The 17606-nt window shown below is 42.1% G+C and overlaps 1 protein-coding gene across 2 annotated transcripts in view; it reads left to right on the top strand.

The window, feature by feature from the left end:
- The first annotated feature begins 1606 nt into the window (after window positions 1-1606).
- LOC104166492 (myosin light chain 3, skeletal muscle isoform) overlaps window positions 1607-17606 on the top strand; it is a 17878-nt gene continuing 1878 nt past the window's right edge. The window contains exons 1-3 of one of the 2 annotated variants that reach the window (XM_009706438.1): window positions 1607-1901; window positions 13116-13143; window positions 16345-16488. In XM_009706438.1, coding sequence (XP_009704740.1) covers window positions 1770-1901; window positions 13116-13143; window positions 16345-16488 — 304 coding nt within the window. In that variant the 5' untranslated portion in view covers window positions 1607-1769. Of the gene's footprint in view, window positions 1902-12008; window positions 12061-12841; window positions 12867-13115; window positions 13144-16344; window positions 16489-17606 lie in introns of those variants that run through there. The other variant, XM_009706446.1, reaches the window with a different exon arrangement.

Genomic DNA, 17606 nt, shown 5'->3' with positions numbered 1-17606 from the left:
GCTCAAATCACAGGCTCTTTGTCCCAAAGCATTCACAAAACTAAGGGCAGAAGAAAAAGGAAATAAAATCTCTCCTGGTCTGTGTTCTCTAAAGCAGAGACTGAGCCAAAGCTTCAAATTGTATCAGTATAGGTCTATTGATTCAAAAGAGATGACTCAACTTCCAAAAAGTCTCTTGCTAAAGGTCATATGTGATCACCTGTGTCTGAGCACAGGTTTCCTTACATGAAAATACACCTTTAGCCACTGTCCATCCCTTTTGTTGATGTGCATTTTTGTAAGTTTATCTTCCTTAAAATGCATTAATCTAAAATGCAAGTGCTTGAATACCCTGCCAAACTTTGGATGCAAAGTGTCTGTCCAGGCCTTCAAGCTCTAAATTTCCAATTACACCACACTCCACAGTTATAGCTCATGAGACAGAAATAAGGGCCCCATCAAAAGCCTTGCACTTACTGGCACAGAACTCCAGGAGTCTGGAGAGTAAATGGGAGAGAGATTGCTGGACGAGGGAGGAACAATGAGCAGTCCTGGATTTTTCTGCAGAAAATCTCATTTGTATGGACCCGGGGGAACTATCAGGTTTGAAAGAATTAGAAACTGTTTTGCTTCTAACTGGAAAAAGTCTACTGGAAACAGAAAAGCCATCTTCTGAAAGTTGCATCTCCTGGAGAGCATGGGGAGCAGGGAGGTCCATCAGGATACTGAGGAGTGGAAAGATAAACAAGAGACACAGGATGGGCAGGCAAACAAGGTGAAAACAGAAGTGCCTCCTTTGCCTGATGGCTAGTTTCCAATCAGAAATACATTACAAAAGGAAAACTTTTGTGTGGGAAACATAACATCCAGCTGATTTCCATTCTATCAGGGCACAGCTTATCCCTAAGAGAGGAAAAAGATCAAAGGGCAAGATTAAAGGAAGCAATTTTCAATTTTAAAAACAGTCTTAACATGATAGAAAGGAATAGTAAGAACAGCTGAAAGACACTCTGGGTCTGGGAGAGACGCCTTGGCTGAAGGTACTGCAGTGTTTTCCATATTTGTCTGCTTTATTTTTAACACCCAGAGCCTTTGCTTGATCAACACTTCCTTGTAAAAGAAGGAAGCGAAGGAGGAGTGAGGGGCTGTGGGGAGAGAGGTAAATGAGGTTGGAAATTGATGATCTTCCCAGCCATGAAAGTCAAAATTCCTACTTGAAACCAAATCCTCCTGGAGAATCACATAGGCATGGGGGAAAAGGGGAGGGAAGGAAAGAAAGAAGATTTATTACTTAAGCAGAACTGAAATTCTGATGAGAAAAAGGACTGTTCAATCCATGCCTCAATGTCAATGGCAGATCTGAAACTGGGTTTGTCATATTTCCCTCTCCTTTGCATGCATTAAAAAAAAAAATACAGGGGAGGTAGTTGGGATTTTTAAAGAGGGAGGGAAAAAGCCACTGAAGTACCTTGATCTTATGAAGCCCTGAACTCTTATATTCCATTTATAGCTCAAGCTGGAATGACATCCCCCTTGATTAGCAAGCTGTCCAATCCAGCTGCATGTGTCAGGACTCTATGAGGCACTAAGTGAAATATATATATGCCCTTATAGAGTTTAGCACTTCGGGTCCACCTCCAGGGCACAGGCTGTAGCTCATTCTGACCACTGCTCCTCTCCTGGGAATCACTTTTAAGGTTTTGGTTCGGGGAGTTTTGATTCTTTTGTTTGTTTGTTTCAAGTTTTTTTTTGGGGGGGGCACCTTTACTTTCAATTTTAAGCAAGAGAAAATGGCACCAAAGAAGGATGTAAAGAAACCAGCAGCAGCCGCAGCACCAGCACCAGCACCTGCGCCAGCACCAGCACCGGCACCAGCACCAGCTAAACCCAAAGAACCTGCAATCGATCTCAAGAGCATCAAGGTAAATGGATGAACGTGTACTGATCACAGACTCAAAGCTCTCCCAAAGGGGAAAGTTCGCAGAGTCCCGGTTGAGACCTGCAGTGAAACGTTGCGTGTGTTTGGTTCCAGTTCAGGGACTGCAGTGAAATGAATGAGTAACCTCAGTCAATGCGTTTGTTGACCTGCCTGAGTTTTTGATTGTTTTAGTAGCTGGAGGAGTGCAAGGCATGGTGCATGATTTAACAGAAGAGTAAAGCCTGGTGATTTCAAAAGTATTTTGGAGCATGGCCCTCAGAACTTTCTGCCAAATCAGTATCAGTCTGACCTGTTTGGTAAAGCTAAATTTTAAAAAAAAAGAACAACCAAAAAACCCCCAAATCCCCCTAAAAGTAGGTGCACGAGGACAGGAAAGGGTTACTGAAACTTGAAATGCAATGTTTTCCTACAGCACTGTACTAAAACCAAACCCTATTTTGGAAATTCCCCTCAAATTCCTTTCCAATTTTTTGCAACCACCTGATGACCTGGTCAAGTGTTTTGAGATCAGCACGGCTTATCTTTAAAAGCAGAAACAAACCAAAACAGGTTAAAAAGAGGGATTTGGCAGTTTCATCTATTTTCTTTTCATTTACATTGTACAAAAAACATTGACAGAGACCATGAGCTGGAAAGCCATGGATGGAAGCATTTCAAGTGATTTCCTCTCACCTTTACATATTTGCTCAGAATTTGCAATTTGCTGCAAATTGAAAGCAACAAAGAAGAGTCTCTCGGAGGTTTCCCTCTGATTGCTTTTCCATTTGCTTTCATACTGCCTTTAGACTTTGCATACCAACAAACATCACTGATTGTTGCCTTGACTCTTCAAAGAAAACTCCTCCATGTTGGGAAATTCTTTACGTAGGAAAGAGAAGGAGGTTAAGCGGTTGAAGAGATTAAGAGACAGACCAATTTCTCCGGGTAGGACTATAAATAGTCGTTCTCCACCTACCTGACAAGATGATTGGTCCCAAGACCAATTTGCTGAATTCTACATAAGGAATCATGCCTATTATGGAGAAAAGAAGGAGTAAAGACTCATTTTCATCTCATGATGAATTCTGTTTCAGGCATCTTAATACATATAGTCCCAAGATCATGACCCATTTAGTGAAATTTCTTGAAGTTCACTTTAATTTTCAAGATCAGTAGACAGTATTATTCTGAAACAGTATGTAGCTTCTCATAAGACTGAAGCTGAATGCACTGGCAAAGCAAAACAAGAGCAAGAGGAAAAAAAGACATTTTGAAATACTTCGAGCGATCATAGTAAAGGCTACACGAAAAGCCCACTGATTTTGAAAATACTGTTTGAAAATCAGATTAGACCTCACATTTCACTCCTCTCCAGAGATGAAGGGGAAGACAAGCTAGATTTCCTACTAAATAATTTAATATGATTTGATAGCTTTCTATGTCCAGTTCATTAGAAGAAAATAGAATTTTCAATGCCAGTGATCCTAGCTAATCTATCTTTACATAAATAGACTTAATAGTGTATTACCAGCTAAAAAAATGGCAGGCTGCAGTCTGAGGCATCTATGCAGTTTACTCCTTTACCCAGCCAGCTCTCTATAATGGCAGGAAATATATAGTGGTAGCACAGAGAGAACACTCCAGGTTTTGTCATATTCAGACTGATAAAAGAAGATAGTCTCCCTAAATTCTCTTTCTTTTGAAAGACAGTATCAGATAAAATATTTTCCTCTTTGAAGGAGGGAAAAAACCTGGGAGAGTAAGACAAAACTATTCTTTTAACACTAGTGGCAGCATGTAAGCATTACTATTCCTGTTTGCAAATAAGTGAAGATATGAGCAGCATGATGAAGGTTACAGGACTGCCCTGCAATGCAGTGGGAGGCACAGCCCCCTGCCCCACATGCTTATCACTAGCATATATCTTTCTACAAGTATCTCCTCCACTCTTCATCATGCCCTTACCAGGCAAGGAGCAGGGTGCCTCAGAGGCATTGCAAGGGTGAACAGAGCCGCCCGCCTCAGAGCAGGGGAGCCTACCCAACCACATAGCCGTGGTCACAACGTGATGCAGAAACCCATGCTGCCCGCAAGGGTGACATGTCCCCTCTATCCCCAATCTTCCCATCTCACCTGAGACTCCCACATCGGTCAAGGGCTGCCCAGGTACCAGGAACCTGGGCATTTCACCCTGCCTTAGGAGCAGGGGCAGGGGACTGGACAACCTCCAAAGGTTCCAACCAGCTACCCTGGGTTATCCTTTTTCACCCTTGAGAGCTCAGGCAGTGAAGGGAAACAAGGTCTTATAAGAGATTTGCATGGGTGATGTGGCAGAGTCAGGAATTGACATTTTCTGAGTCTTAGCCCAGTCCTTTAATTATCATTAATTAATCCTGAATCCTTCCATTCAACCACCAAAGTCTAAGCACAGGAAAAGACACAGCACCATTTCCAGCAAAAATTTGGAAGCAGGGAGTACTGAAAACTAAGCTTTTGACAAGGACTCAGTGAACGATCCTGTCCTGGGGCTCTTTGCACTGATTTACCAGGCATGGAGTCAAAGCCTCTAGCACTTTGAACAAGGGCATCAAGTGGGCTCCCTTCCACTCCTCAGGGTGATCAGCGGCCATGCCAGAGCTTGCTACTAATGAGAGGCAACTGGGAATGCCAGGCTGCAGTGCCATGATGATCTGGGGAGCCACACAGCAGGCAGACACACAGAAAGGCTTTGTTAGCTTTTATAGAGAGACATCCAAGCCCCTTCTAACTCTTAGAGCTGGAGTGGGTAAGAGTAGAGCAGCCTAATAAGGGTTTACAGCAGTCAAATAAGCCACATTTGGCAGTGCACTTCATTTTAAACTGGCATCAGAGATCATAATATTCTCCAAAACAAACAAGAAAGGTAGTTGAAAAACATGGGTAGTGATTCTTTTGGTGGTACCCTTCCTCTCAGATGCCCTGCTTGGCCCGTCTTCAGGGAATCTGGTTTTCTGAGCCTTTTGGGGTACACACTTTGAAAGTTAGGCTGCTTTTTTTTTTTTTTCCTTAAGAGGTCTCATCTCAAGCTGTGTTGTTGCAAATGCAGGCACCCCAAAATTGCCTGTCACCACCAGCAGTTGTGACAGGCCTTTCCACCCTCTTCTGTTCTTTTTTCCCTATTTTAAATTAACCCCATTAAAGCAAATATTTGGTGATTTGCTAGTACTAATAGCAGCTGGTATGGGATTTTCTATTTTTGAGCACCATCTATTGACTATCAAACTGAGTAACAAGAATACCTAACTGCTAAAGTCTCAAATATCTAAACTCAGCCCTTTCTCAGCTCACCTTAGGTTACAGTACAACCATAGGAAGAGAGTTAAGGCAGGGAGGAAGAATTTGTTTTTAAATGGAAGCGTAAAGACCCTTTTCCCCCTACTCAGGAAACAGCATAAAACTCGATCTGCTTTGCACAAGCCTTTCCAGACCAAATTTATATTTCCAATTTTCCTTATTACTAGTGTGGCCTGGATTTGAACAATAGGCGTAAAGGTTAAAGATTAAATCATAACTGAGAAGAATAGGGTGATGGATGCATCCAAGAGTTACCATCAGGAACCAACCATGATTAAAAGCAAAATGACCATATGGGTCATTTTCTTAAGAGACTCTCCCAGAATTCTGTAGTTAAAACTGAAGCTATCTTTTGGGGAGTGTCCTTAGCTAATCTGTTTTGTCAACCTCCTTCTCCCACACAAACCTGAGTGAGAAGAAGTGTTGAGTTGACAAACAGCAGTACTACGGGTCTATGTCTGCAATAACTGGGATGAGGCGTTAATGATCAAGATGTCTTAGGCTTGGTTTTGCAACCAAGGCAGTGAGAAACGGAAAAACTTCATATTGCCCAAATCAGTTTAATGATCCCTATCATCAACAGGAAAAGTGCGTTGTATTTTCACTGGCAATCTAAGGGGCCTTCCCAGCACATGCAACCAGTCCTTGGACCAAGCCCAGGCTCATGGCATTAACTGTGATGTTTTAGGATCTGGGTATGGAGATGCTGCATGCTGTGCTTCATAAGTGTCTGGTCTCAGATGGTGCTCTGAACGTGTAGCACCCTGATCTGGTGTCACACCAGGCCCTTTACTTCAAGGATATACCCGAGTAGCTTTTCTCAAGCAGAGACAGAGATTGGGTTCTTGCAAGTATCCGTGGTGTAAGTGGTATTCATTTGGTACAGGTTTCCAGTGCTGGTATTTTCAAGACTGATAATCCCAGGACACCAATTATGTCATGCCCAACTGCAGATAAGCTACCTACATCTTTAGGGGAAAAATAATTAAAAGCTACCAACTAGTAAAGACTTGCTAAGGTCTTGTGTAACTGTGTGATGCATGACGAAGCCTGCTGCATGGAAGCAAACCTGTGTGATTGATTGTTTTTAAATACAGAGCTCTTAAGGCAGTAAAAAGTGTTTCTCCAAGTGTCCTTAATTCTTATTTACATTCGCTACTCAAGTAGGTCATCTCTGTACAGACGTTGCATTGGATATAGCCAGAGGGAGACAAACTCACTAAAATGCACTGACAGAAAGCTTCTGGGCTGGAGGGCAAGCAGGACTGCAAATGTCAGCCGAAGCGCTTGGAGAGCTATTATGCTGCAGACAAACTCCATGTGAAGCTGTAGAGTGAGAACAGGAATGTTAACACTAGCTTCTCTCATAGTGCGAAGGGCTTTCTTAGGAACTGGCAGGTTTTTGCCTGAATTTTTTTGGCTCAGACCTTCAGATTATGCTTGATCCAGCTCCAGCAATGACTCTAGAAAGATTTCCTAGGACTGATACACATGTTGGACAAGGTCACCAGTCCCAAGTACCCTTTCAGGTAGGAAGGGGACAAGCACAAATATGACTTATCCTTAGGGGATGTAAAGGTGCCTATCTGATGCCATCCAGACCAGCTTCCTGCTACTGCTTTGACTACTGAGATACAGCACCATTCGGGATCCACCCCAGAGGACAGCAGCCCCAGCCAAATACCTTACCCCTATGAACCCTGCCACTGATGCCAGACTCATGTTGGTGGCAGTTGCTAAATCACTGCACAGGCAAAGCATGGCATAGGGGTGTCCCAGGACAGGTAACCTGGACATCAGACTCAGCCATACACCAAGACATCCCTTTGGGACATCGCTGAAAACCAGAAGGAAAAGCAAACAGAAAAGCCACCACTTAGTTTTGTTTACTAAGTTTTCAGTCTTTACAAAGCTTTCAGAGAAACTTTGCCTCCTTTTCTTCCTAAAGTGCTGCTAAGTAAGGAGTCCCTCAAAAGTAGGGATTGTCCACATATATATTTCTAGACACTTTTTCTTATGTCTGCTAACTTGAAAAATTATTTGGAAAATAATGATTTTTCACAAGATCCATTCTTAGTAATTTACAGCTTTGGCAGCATTTTAAAAAGATACCTGTAGCCTTTGGAGGGTCTGGGGAGTGACAAACTTTGGTAGAAATAGTGGAATTTAAAGCAAATTACGCAAAGTAACATTTCAAGAGCTCACAGAGTAATTTCAAGTGCTAACGGTGGTTGTGTGGCAGAGCCTTTCTCCCATCAACTAATAAATCAAAACAACCCCACAATATTTCTAAAATACTGTTTTAAACCCCCTTATAGCACAGAGATATAGTAACAGATGGTAACAAGATATTTGAGTTTATCTTACATAAGGCAAGAAGAAGGTGACTAATTTAGCCAATGACAAGTAAAGAAAGAAGTTGTCTGTAAGCAGATATGAAACAACCAAGTTGGAAATCTGCCCCCTCTTCACTGAGGCTTTATTGCATCTTATACCCATTAGCAAAAAGCACTTTCAACTTGCTGGTTTACCACATAGCACTGAAATGTCAAGTAGCCGTCGTTCAAATAATGTTAATACTTTAACACTGCCACCGGGAGGCATGTTAAAACAACAAAACCCTCCGAGAGCAGGGCTCCAGAGCCTCACATTTCCTCACACATCCTCTCGATTGTACACATTCGCACAAAACTAAATGCAATTAGAAAAAGAACAGTTTTACAAATGAGCACGACTGAACGCACTTCCCCTCCTGAAGCTAATGAAATCTGTTCAAAATGGTACGATCAGCAGTGCAGCTAGCTAGAGCACATTTCAGAAGGGCACATTAATTAATCAGCAAGGGTCATCCAAAAGTTCTCACAACCGTAAAGCAAATGTGAAGTTACAAGCTTTAAAAATAAACAAACCGGAAAGTTACACGGAAAGCTTAGGAAAAAAATCAAATTCATCCGCAGTTAAGTCTGTTGAACTCAAAGAGACTTTGAACTATTCTTCCAAACCTCCCGGTATCTCACACAAGCAATTTTCTCTCCTATATTAATGGTGGTCATTTTTAGTCTTTCTTCAATCTTATTTCCAGGCAGCTCTGTTCTCAAAACAGAGCTCTCTTTCTCAAGAGCTCATCCGCTCCTAATGTTTCTCTGCCTCATAAAAGACATTAGGCTAAATCCATCAGGCTGTTGATTCTTACTTAAATGAGAAATAGCCTTTGCAAAATCTGTGGCATCGATCGCACAAGCTATCGAATTGGATTGAGGGACTGGAGAATGACCACTCGATTTTCAGAGGAGTTTGAGAGCTGTGTAATCCTGCACTCAGTGATGTCTACTAGAAAATATGTGCCGCTGTATTAATCAAGGAGTAGGCATTAATGGTGAGTAGATATCATATGAACTGCTGTAGGCACAATCCTATCTTATCTACACCCTAAAATTAAAAAAAAAAAAAAATCCCTCTAGTCCTGAATAGAAGGCTAAATATACAATGAGTACCCTAGTGACACTCTCTGGTATGTTCTCAGTCTCTTCTACAGATACAATACCTTGAAATATCTGGTGACCCTCTAATAAAATCCTAAGATTATTCCCTTCTCTGTAATTCACTCAAAGGGTAACAAGCAGATGGAGCAGCTGAATGCTTTAAGTCCCAGCAGCACCTTTTCCCAGGACTCTTTACCCTGCACACAGACTTACAGTGAGCACAAAGCCACTGCCACTCAGCACAGCTGTACTCCGTCCCAGTGTTCACCAGCCTAAATAGGCGAGCACAGCACCACACTGCAAAGGCTGGGGCCCTAAGGCCCATCAACCAGTGATTTGTTGGGAAATTAGAAACTTCGGTAATAATTTGGTAGTAAAGATTTGTGTGGATTGAGTCTTCTGCTCAGTTGGTGATAAAGAGTTGTGTACAACCCTATCCACCCCACCGTGTATCACTGAGACCCGGTCAAAATGCCTCTAGCTAGCAACAAGATGACTAGAAGGTGGCCACAAACTATACAGGGGAAAAGCTTTAATCTTAAAAACAAAACAAAACCCCAACAAAAAAACTCCAGAAGACACCACCTCTTCCTTTGGAACAGATAACCTTCTGGATAACAACTTTGTCCATAAATAAGGGCTAAGCTGGGGCGGGGGGCATTCATTTTTTTAAAAGCAAACTGCCTGAAATTTCAACATCTTCCCTAAAGCTCATCATGTCTTCTGACAATGCAGAGGATGATGTGAGGATCAGAACAAATATCAGATCACTGAAAAATACTTCTTTCTACCTTTTGAAGTTTATGAAAGCTCCTTACAGAATCAGAAATCTTACTTTTCTTTTCTTTTCAGGAGTGTTTGAAATATTTTCTATACTGAGGCCATTTGTAGGTGCCCTTACTCAAAGCAAGTAGCATTTTAAGACACCAACAAACCCTATTTGGCTTAAAGCAGGGTGATTCCTAATTCAAGTGAATGCAGCATGCCCATGCTAGAATATTTCTCCCCAGCAAAACTCTGTCTAGTGAGCTTTTATTCAAGAATCGGTAATAAAATGAAGGGCTGATGTGGCGCGTGAGTATTTCCTCATCTAAATTCTGAGCCAAAGGCTCATATGCTCAAAAGATCAATCAGCTTATATGGAGACCCCTCCCAATTTATACATATTTAGTAGCCCATTCAAGCCAGATAGCTAATCCAGGTATCAGTTTTCTATGCCCAAGACAAATGCACCCCAATTATTTTCTGCTTAGCGTCTGAAGTTTTTTTCGGAGTTTTGTTGTAGCCAATCATAAAGCTTATCTGGAAGTAATAAAAAAAAAGTTCAAGAAAATTAATCTAAGTTTTCCTTTAAATACTTTTTTTAAGCCTTGTTTTTGGGGGAACATTTCCCAGTTGCCAGCACTGGAGAGCGAGAGACTGAAGGCAGAAGGAAAATTCCACAAAAGGCAACACACTGCGTTGACCCAGGCAACATTTCAGCTCTGCCAAAGTCTTTAGAAAGCTCCTCTATTAATGCATTGGGACTGATGGCCAAGATCTAGATTAGCTTTCTCGCTGCCCGAGTTCCAGCCCCAGCCAGTATTAATCAGGAGATCTGCACTGAGCTAAACCGATGCTAGCTAATTCAGACAAAAGCATCAACCCCCTTTTCTATGCAACCACACCTGATCATGGCTACACTTTGTCCTGAATATATCCCTGTTCCCACAGGCTAATAGATTACAAATAGCAGAAAAACCAAAAGTGAAGGATTGGCAGTGGAGCATTTTTCATACTCAGTATCTTTTCCAGGTATTTCTCCAAAAATCTGAATAATCTGTTTGGCCAGAATATTTTCCAGCTAATATGGCAAGCTTCAAAAATTATTTGCAGTTGTATCTTCAGTTTTTAAAAGAGGAAGTAGGAAGTTAATGTCTCAAATCCAACCAAATATCTTGACCTATTCTTTCTTTCAGAGTCCTCAATATACTGAAGAGACATTCATAAAGGTTATGCTTATCTTCAGGGTAACTAAGCGAGTTGCAGGAGAAAATTTCCCTCACTAATCACATTTTGTCATTAGAAAACCAGCAGCAGTGAATGCTCAACAAAGGAAATCAACAGAAATTAGAGAGCAGATTTGACTTTGCAACAGGGACTCTTGTCACACAACTGTTGCCACCCCAGCTCCATGGCACTCTTGACCCAGTTAAGGTGATGTGGAAAGAAAGAAGTTTGGAGCAAAGTTTCCTAATCCTTTTACAATGTCTCACAACATCAATTCAGATATTTGACCTGGGCTTGGAGGATGCTACATGGTAGGACTAGGTCTCTGTTACTGAAGAAGTTGAAGCCTCCACCTCCTGCAGTCTACCTAGAAACTCCCCACTTGTAGTCCCACCATGACCCCTCCGTTCTGCAACCCAAAAAGCAAGTACCCCTTTTCCCACCATGAACAGTCACCCTTCCAGTTCTCAAAATCTTTTGGAGGTCTTAGTTTCTATCACAGCTTCTCCCTTGCCTAACCCTAGCCCTAGAGGAAGAATGTCCTAGAGAGCACAGGCTACTGTGAATACAAATTTCCCACTGCCCTGCAGGGTACATCTGCACATCAGCCGCTAACCCAGCAATGTAGTTGGGTGCAAAACGCACAGATAATTTTTCCCTTAAAAACGTTCAAAATGTGGAAAACATGACCAGTGCAGAGGAAGAGCTTCACAGTTGGACACCACCTCCATCAACTGGTTAATCTTCTGCTCAGTGCCAACAACTGGATCACACTGAGCAGACGAGCAGCAGCACCGCTCACCTAACGTTGAGAGCTATATTATCCATATAAGGGGTAGAGCAAAGCCCAGCGAAGGTACAAGGACCATCCAGCTGCATCTAACACAGCCTGCAACCTACATGTGAAACCAGCCAGCTGGGTAAACACATGGCACCTCTCACCCTCAACACTCCTTGCTCACTGACTTTATAGCTTATTGGAGAAATAGAATCCTTCCCTATAAGGAAGTCTTGGTAGGTCTGGACAAGGAATATCTCCTTTTGACAGTACGGACCCAGAAAGTGCTGACATGAATCAAACTTACTGCTTGCCACTCCTTGCCCCTCTCCAGCCTCCTAAAAATAGCCATCATAAGGTGTCGATCAAGACATGGAGCCTCCTGTCACTTTGCCCTAAGAAAGCTAAAGAACTCGCCAAGGGGAGGGACTGCTTCCTTCTGACACCTAATCCAGGCAATGCCGTCAGCACCGCCAGATAAATAAGGGGAAGAAAGGCCAGGAAAGCAGGACCACTCTCAAGACCTCTCAGCTAATCCCTCCTGCCCGTCTGCTGCTCTGCTTTTCCAACTCTCAACTATGGTGGGTCCACTGGTTAGCAGCAACCAGTGTATTTTACATAAGTAAATCGGGCTTCTCGCTCAAGTTAGTTCGGGAGGGGGGAAGGACAGTCCAGAAGACTGTTTAGGTTTGCTTGGCTTTCCTCCTTAAGCCTAAAGGACTATGTGAGGTTTTCCAGTTAGCCTCAAGTTCTGAATCAGGCAATGGTAGATGTGCAGCTCCTGTAGCTTCAGGCAGAAGGGTTACAATTTGCTAGTGCTATCTGCTAAGCATTTTTCTTTATATTGGATGCAGCCTGCTAAATTGGCAAAAGAAAACAGTAATATTTTTATATAACAAAATATCATAGTTTAGTACTTTATGAAACAATGTACTGTCAAAAACTAATTTGAAACACAAACTTTAAGGGATTGGTTTAATTTCTGTGTTAACTTAAAAAAAACCCCACTTGTTAGGTAGTATTACTTCAAATGGTCTTAATAAAATGAGTTTGTACTAAAATAGTAAATGACTTGACGGTACATTAATGACTTCTTTGTTAGTTAAGAGACACTAGATTTTTGTTGCTTCTAGCCACAACCCTGGCTTTCCCTGGGACACAGATTTTAAGGGAATCTTTAAGAACAGACCTGGTGATGCATTTTTATAAAGGAATTTGCTAGTTTAGGTTGCTATGACCTAATTACCTTAGGCCAGACAGATGGGAGAGCGCTCAGCTACATTGTGCCATTTGCTTTCTCTCAGTGCATTTTCAGCAGTACTAGTTCTCTTCTTTTCTCTCTCTTTTTCTTCCCAACTGCAGTCCTTCACTCCTGACCAAATTAATGGTAAGTGAAATAAAAGTTGAACTTTAACAGGGGGCAGGAGGGGGAACATAATGGCTACTGAATGCTAAATATTTACAAGTCTTAACAGCTCTTTTGCTATTTGCATCACTTCTGCACATCTGACAGGCCACTTTTTTTCTGTTTTGGAAGATGACTCATGGATTGAGCTGGATGCTATAGAAAACAAACAGGTTCTCCCCTAGCCCCCCCTTCCTAAGCTATTTTTTGTGATTGATTTCCTTCCAACAGATCGAGTTCTCCAAGGAGCAACAGGATGGTAAGTTACAAGAGAGCTGATGTGTTTTACAAGTACATGGGTTCAGAGAGGAGCTACAGGCTCAGAAGTTTAACCTTTAAGAGAAGATGAGCTAGACTTCAGCTGGTATAAATCACCACACTCTTGACTTCAGAGGAGCAGTGCTGACTTATGCTGAACAAGAATCTGACTGTAGATTTACATGTAATTTATCTGGGTGCTTATGTACTTGCCCAAGCTGAGAAGTTTATGCCATGGTACGAAGAGGAAATATGCTGGTGTTACCAGCTCTACCTACTGAACGTTTTTCAGTTGTGCTCCTGTACTGGCCATTCACAAGGATGCTGAAAATAGGTCTTGCATCTGAAAGTCATAGGGGAAACAGGCAGATGAAGGACAACAGAAGGAGAGAGTGGGCTGAAAATTTAACTTAGCTGCAGTGACATTACAGTTTTACATGAACAGAAGATGCAAGAGGCCTACATGTCACTTTTGCCGGGAGGTGTTGTGGAAGGGGAAGAACAAAGGCTGTTTTACTGTAAATACCTTCATGAAGCATGTAAATAACAATAGTCTGGGTATGCTGCAGTCCTTGAGCATCTTGCTGTATTGTCTGCTTCACAAGCCACCTGCAAGTTCAAAATATTTTGGGGTTTTGTTTTTCTTTTTTTCCAATTTGTTAGAAAGATCCAATTAAAAATTCTGACATGAACAAAAATCCCCATTGAAGCTCTGGAAATCTAAGTCAGAGTGTTTTAAATATCCTAAGAGAAGCATTTGGGCTATATTAAATAACATAGGTTTAAAAAAATTTCAAAAATTCAGTAGCAAATATAGCAGAGTTCTCACGGTGAACAAAGTATTTAGAATGGAAGATACAAGGATTTACAAGAAATCCAGAGAGAGAGGACTAGCTAGAAGCAGGTCTTAAGAGAGCCCTGAACTTCCTGAACACCAGCCCACTCTGGATTACACCATCAAAGCAATAAGGAGAGGTATAGTGCAGTAAGTGAGACTGGAAACATTTCTCTCCCTGCCATCCAAACACTCCGGGCCACAAAGAAAATAATTTGGACTCTTCCTCACTATTTAATTCTAAAACTTTTACAAAAGGATTGGGAAGGTTTATAGAAAAATGCTGTCAATTCAAAGCTGCTGGCATGTATAACAAAACAAAATATTTCTTTCAGCTTCCTTACATATTTCAGACCATCCAGCTGCTGTAATGCTGTGATGACTGAACCCAGCAGCAGAGCAATTAAAAGTTGCTTCAGAGAGGGAGAATTTCCCAGGAACGGTAACCACCCTCAGTAACTATTTCCATCCACACAGGCTAAGGCACCAGCAGCTGGGTAGTACCCTCCTCAGAGAGGTATTTTAGACGTGCTTATTCCAGCAGAGGTACAATTGAGAACTAGATATATTTAAAAAAAAAACAAAACAAAACAAAACACCACAGCAAAGATATATTGCAGTGAAATGAATGCCTGAGAGATAAAAATAAAATCAGGCCTTTTCTCTGAGCTGGAGAGTGGTGTTCAGAACCCAGTGAACATAAAACTTCATGGCATTTACAAAACTGAGAAACTCTCCTGATGTCTTTGCTAATAGCAAACTGGCATTGTTTTATACCTTGCTCTGGCTAAATGTCATTAATGCACCAGAGTAAAGATCAGATCACATGCTATAAATCACTACAGCTCTATTGACCTCAGCTGCTAGAGCAGGAGCTGATATCAAGTTGGTATATTGTAAAGGGAAGCTCTACACAGGTCCAGAAGGCCTTTATTCCATACCCTGCAATAAAAGCTGTAAGGGGAGAGGGTTAGCAGTAAAGGGTTATAGGTCTCTCACATCAGACAGTAAGAAGATTAGTTTCAGATGTATTAGGTTACAGCCTAGCAGGCCGACATCCTGTATCAGCAGTTTTACTGGGTGCCAGCAACTCCTCCACTAAGGCAGTATATGGATGGCTAAAGCAAGAACCTAAATATCTCTGTGTCACATGTCTCCAGCACAAGATGAATGAAGACATGATTTGAAGTGTGGTTTATTACTCCTAAATCTGCCCCAAGGCACAAAGAACATGCCGCCTACACAAGCTGTGAAACACAAAGCCTGTCTAGCTGCTGGAAGCGCATCACAGCCAAGGGAAAGACCTTTCACTTGGTTTACTTAGAGCTAAAACACAGCATTGTCAGACACTGCAGTGCAGAAAAGTTCAACAGCACAGTCCAACATACTCTTGACATACGAGCTTTGAAGATGGCTTTTTAGCTAGACCCTTGATTTTTGCCCCCCCCCCCTTTAAAAACACATTTCTTTATTCATTGCAACAAATACTCCAAAAACCCTGAGAAATATAGTAAGACGATTAACATGGAACTTTGCAACAGAAGATGAGGACTGGCAATGTAATGAAGGTAACCATCTGTGCTGATTTTTGTAGGAGAAATGTCTGTACCCCAAGTCCTTGGTAAGCAGCAAGGGGGAAATAAGTGAATGTTGATCACTTGGCAGCACCGAAAGAAGCAAAGTCTCAAAGTGTACACACCAGAAATGCACTGGAAAAAGGCACCACACAAGTGCTACCACTGGAAAAGCTGGATATTCAAGTACCTGTAAGAAGCAGGGACAGACTGCAAAAGGCAGAGAAGAAAAGGAACAAACATGGGTAGAACTGTTACTGTAAGGCAACTTTAAGGGAAAACAAAAGAAGCAGCATTTGAAATACACCTTCAAGTTTCCCATTAGCACTGTGTAGTTGAGATGCTGGGATTGCAGGCAGGACCCAAAGCAGGCAGATGTTTTGCATTGCTAGGTACTTTAAGAGTCCGAGTCCTCTGGTGAGATAATAGTGGATAATAACATTTTTACCTTCTGCTGCTATGTCACATAAAGAAACCTGTTCCTGAATGGCAATGTTTGTAGAAAGCTTATCTTTCCTCATGCTTGAAAAAACTATGGGATCAATCACAAAGCTACTGATGGCTATTAGAGCCAGGAAAACTATGAAAGGTAGATATAAAAGTTTGACATTTTGGTTTCACTATTTTTAGAGGGAAGGGGTTTTTCTTGGGATTGTGGGCCAAAGATTCCCCTGGCCAACTCCTCCGGAGTTGGTGGAACAGTGCCAGGAGACAACAGGCCCACATCTTTGTCAATACAACTTGTCAATAGGGAGCTGCCTGGCTCAATTTAACTGTTGTTCTTCTCTTGCAGACTTCAAGGAGGCCTTCCTCCTCTTTGACAGGACTGGTGATGCCAAGATCACCCTGAGCCAGGTTGGCGATATCATCCGGGCACTGGGGCAGAATCCTACAAATGCCGAGGTCAACAAGATCCTTGGCAACCCCAGCAAAGAGGGTAAGTACCCTACAGTCTCTCATGGGCCCTTCTTGAGGCTGGGGAACTGTAATTAGGCAACATCAATAGTCACAGCAGGAGGGAGAGGCACTTTTGCTCTGACAGGGAGCAAGTGGGACTCTGCAGCAACAATACATGGAATTTCTCCAGTTCCTTTTGAAGAGAGTGATGGGGAATACAGTGCTCAGAAAGAGGCAAATCTTCTCCTTAGGATATGGAGAATACTCTGTAGGGACCATTTTGGTGTCAACTTGGTGTAGGTATAACACACTCATTGCTGTTTACAGTCTGTTTGTGCCCCAGCCCTTGCTGGGGAGCTCTAAGTCCATTTCTAACAGCTGATACTCAGCTCTTCAGGTCCTTCCAGTGCAGAATCTTCTGCATAACCAAGACATGCCCTGGGACCAGAAACCCACATGTATATTTCTGCTGACTGGGGTGTGGTCTGCTCAAAGCTCCTATAAACCTGGGCATATTGAGGCATATATTGGCCATTTATTGTAGCAACCATTTTCTATTTCCTTTTCTCTCCTCTTAGAGAGAAAAGAAATGGTAAATACTGTAGTCACCTCCTTCTACCAAGGTCCTAGCTGCAGGTGATCCCTGATTTCAGTCATGCAGAACCCTATTAAGATGGGCTAAACTATGTCCAAACCCTCAGGCCTGGTAAAGGCAGCTCTGAGGAACAATTCAGAAGACCAGAGGTAAGTATTAGCACCAGCAGGAAGAACTGAGCAGGGGACTAACAAAGAGGTGAAACCATGACAGTACTTTAAGGGTCTACAGCAGTAGCTAACAGTGATCTTGGCATAGCTAGGTAATAAAATAGTTTCTGTAATAACTGTATATATATAAAAAAATAGTCTCTTGCATGTTTCCATCTATTATATTTCATGGCTGCCCAGATGAAGGCTGCTCATTTCAAAGATCCAGTAGGGGAAAAAAAAAGAAAAAATAAAAAAAAAAAGACCCTTTTATTTGGCAGCCCTGCTCCAACAAAAAATATTTGGGGAAGGCCTCACTGAGGACTACAACTTCTGGCTCATGAGAACAAAGGGGTTAGACGCACTAAGCTTGTGAGTCCTTAAAACTCCACACGGAGCACATCAATAGTAAAT

The sequence above is a fragment of the Cariama cristata genome, unplaced genomic scaffold, assembly GCF_000690535.1.
Source record: "Cariama cristata isolate BGI_N322 unplaced genomic scaffold, ASM69053v1 scaffold14590, whole genome shotgun sequence".
NCBI lineage: Eukaryota > Metazoa > Chordata > Aves > Cariamiformes > Cariamidae > Cariama > Cariama cristata.
This window is presented reverse-complemented; position numbering and strand designations above follow the sequence as displayed.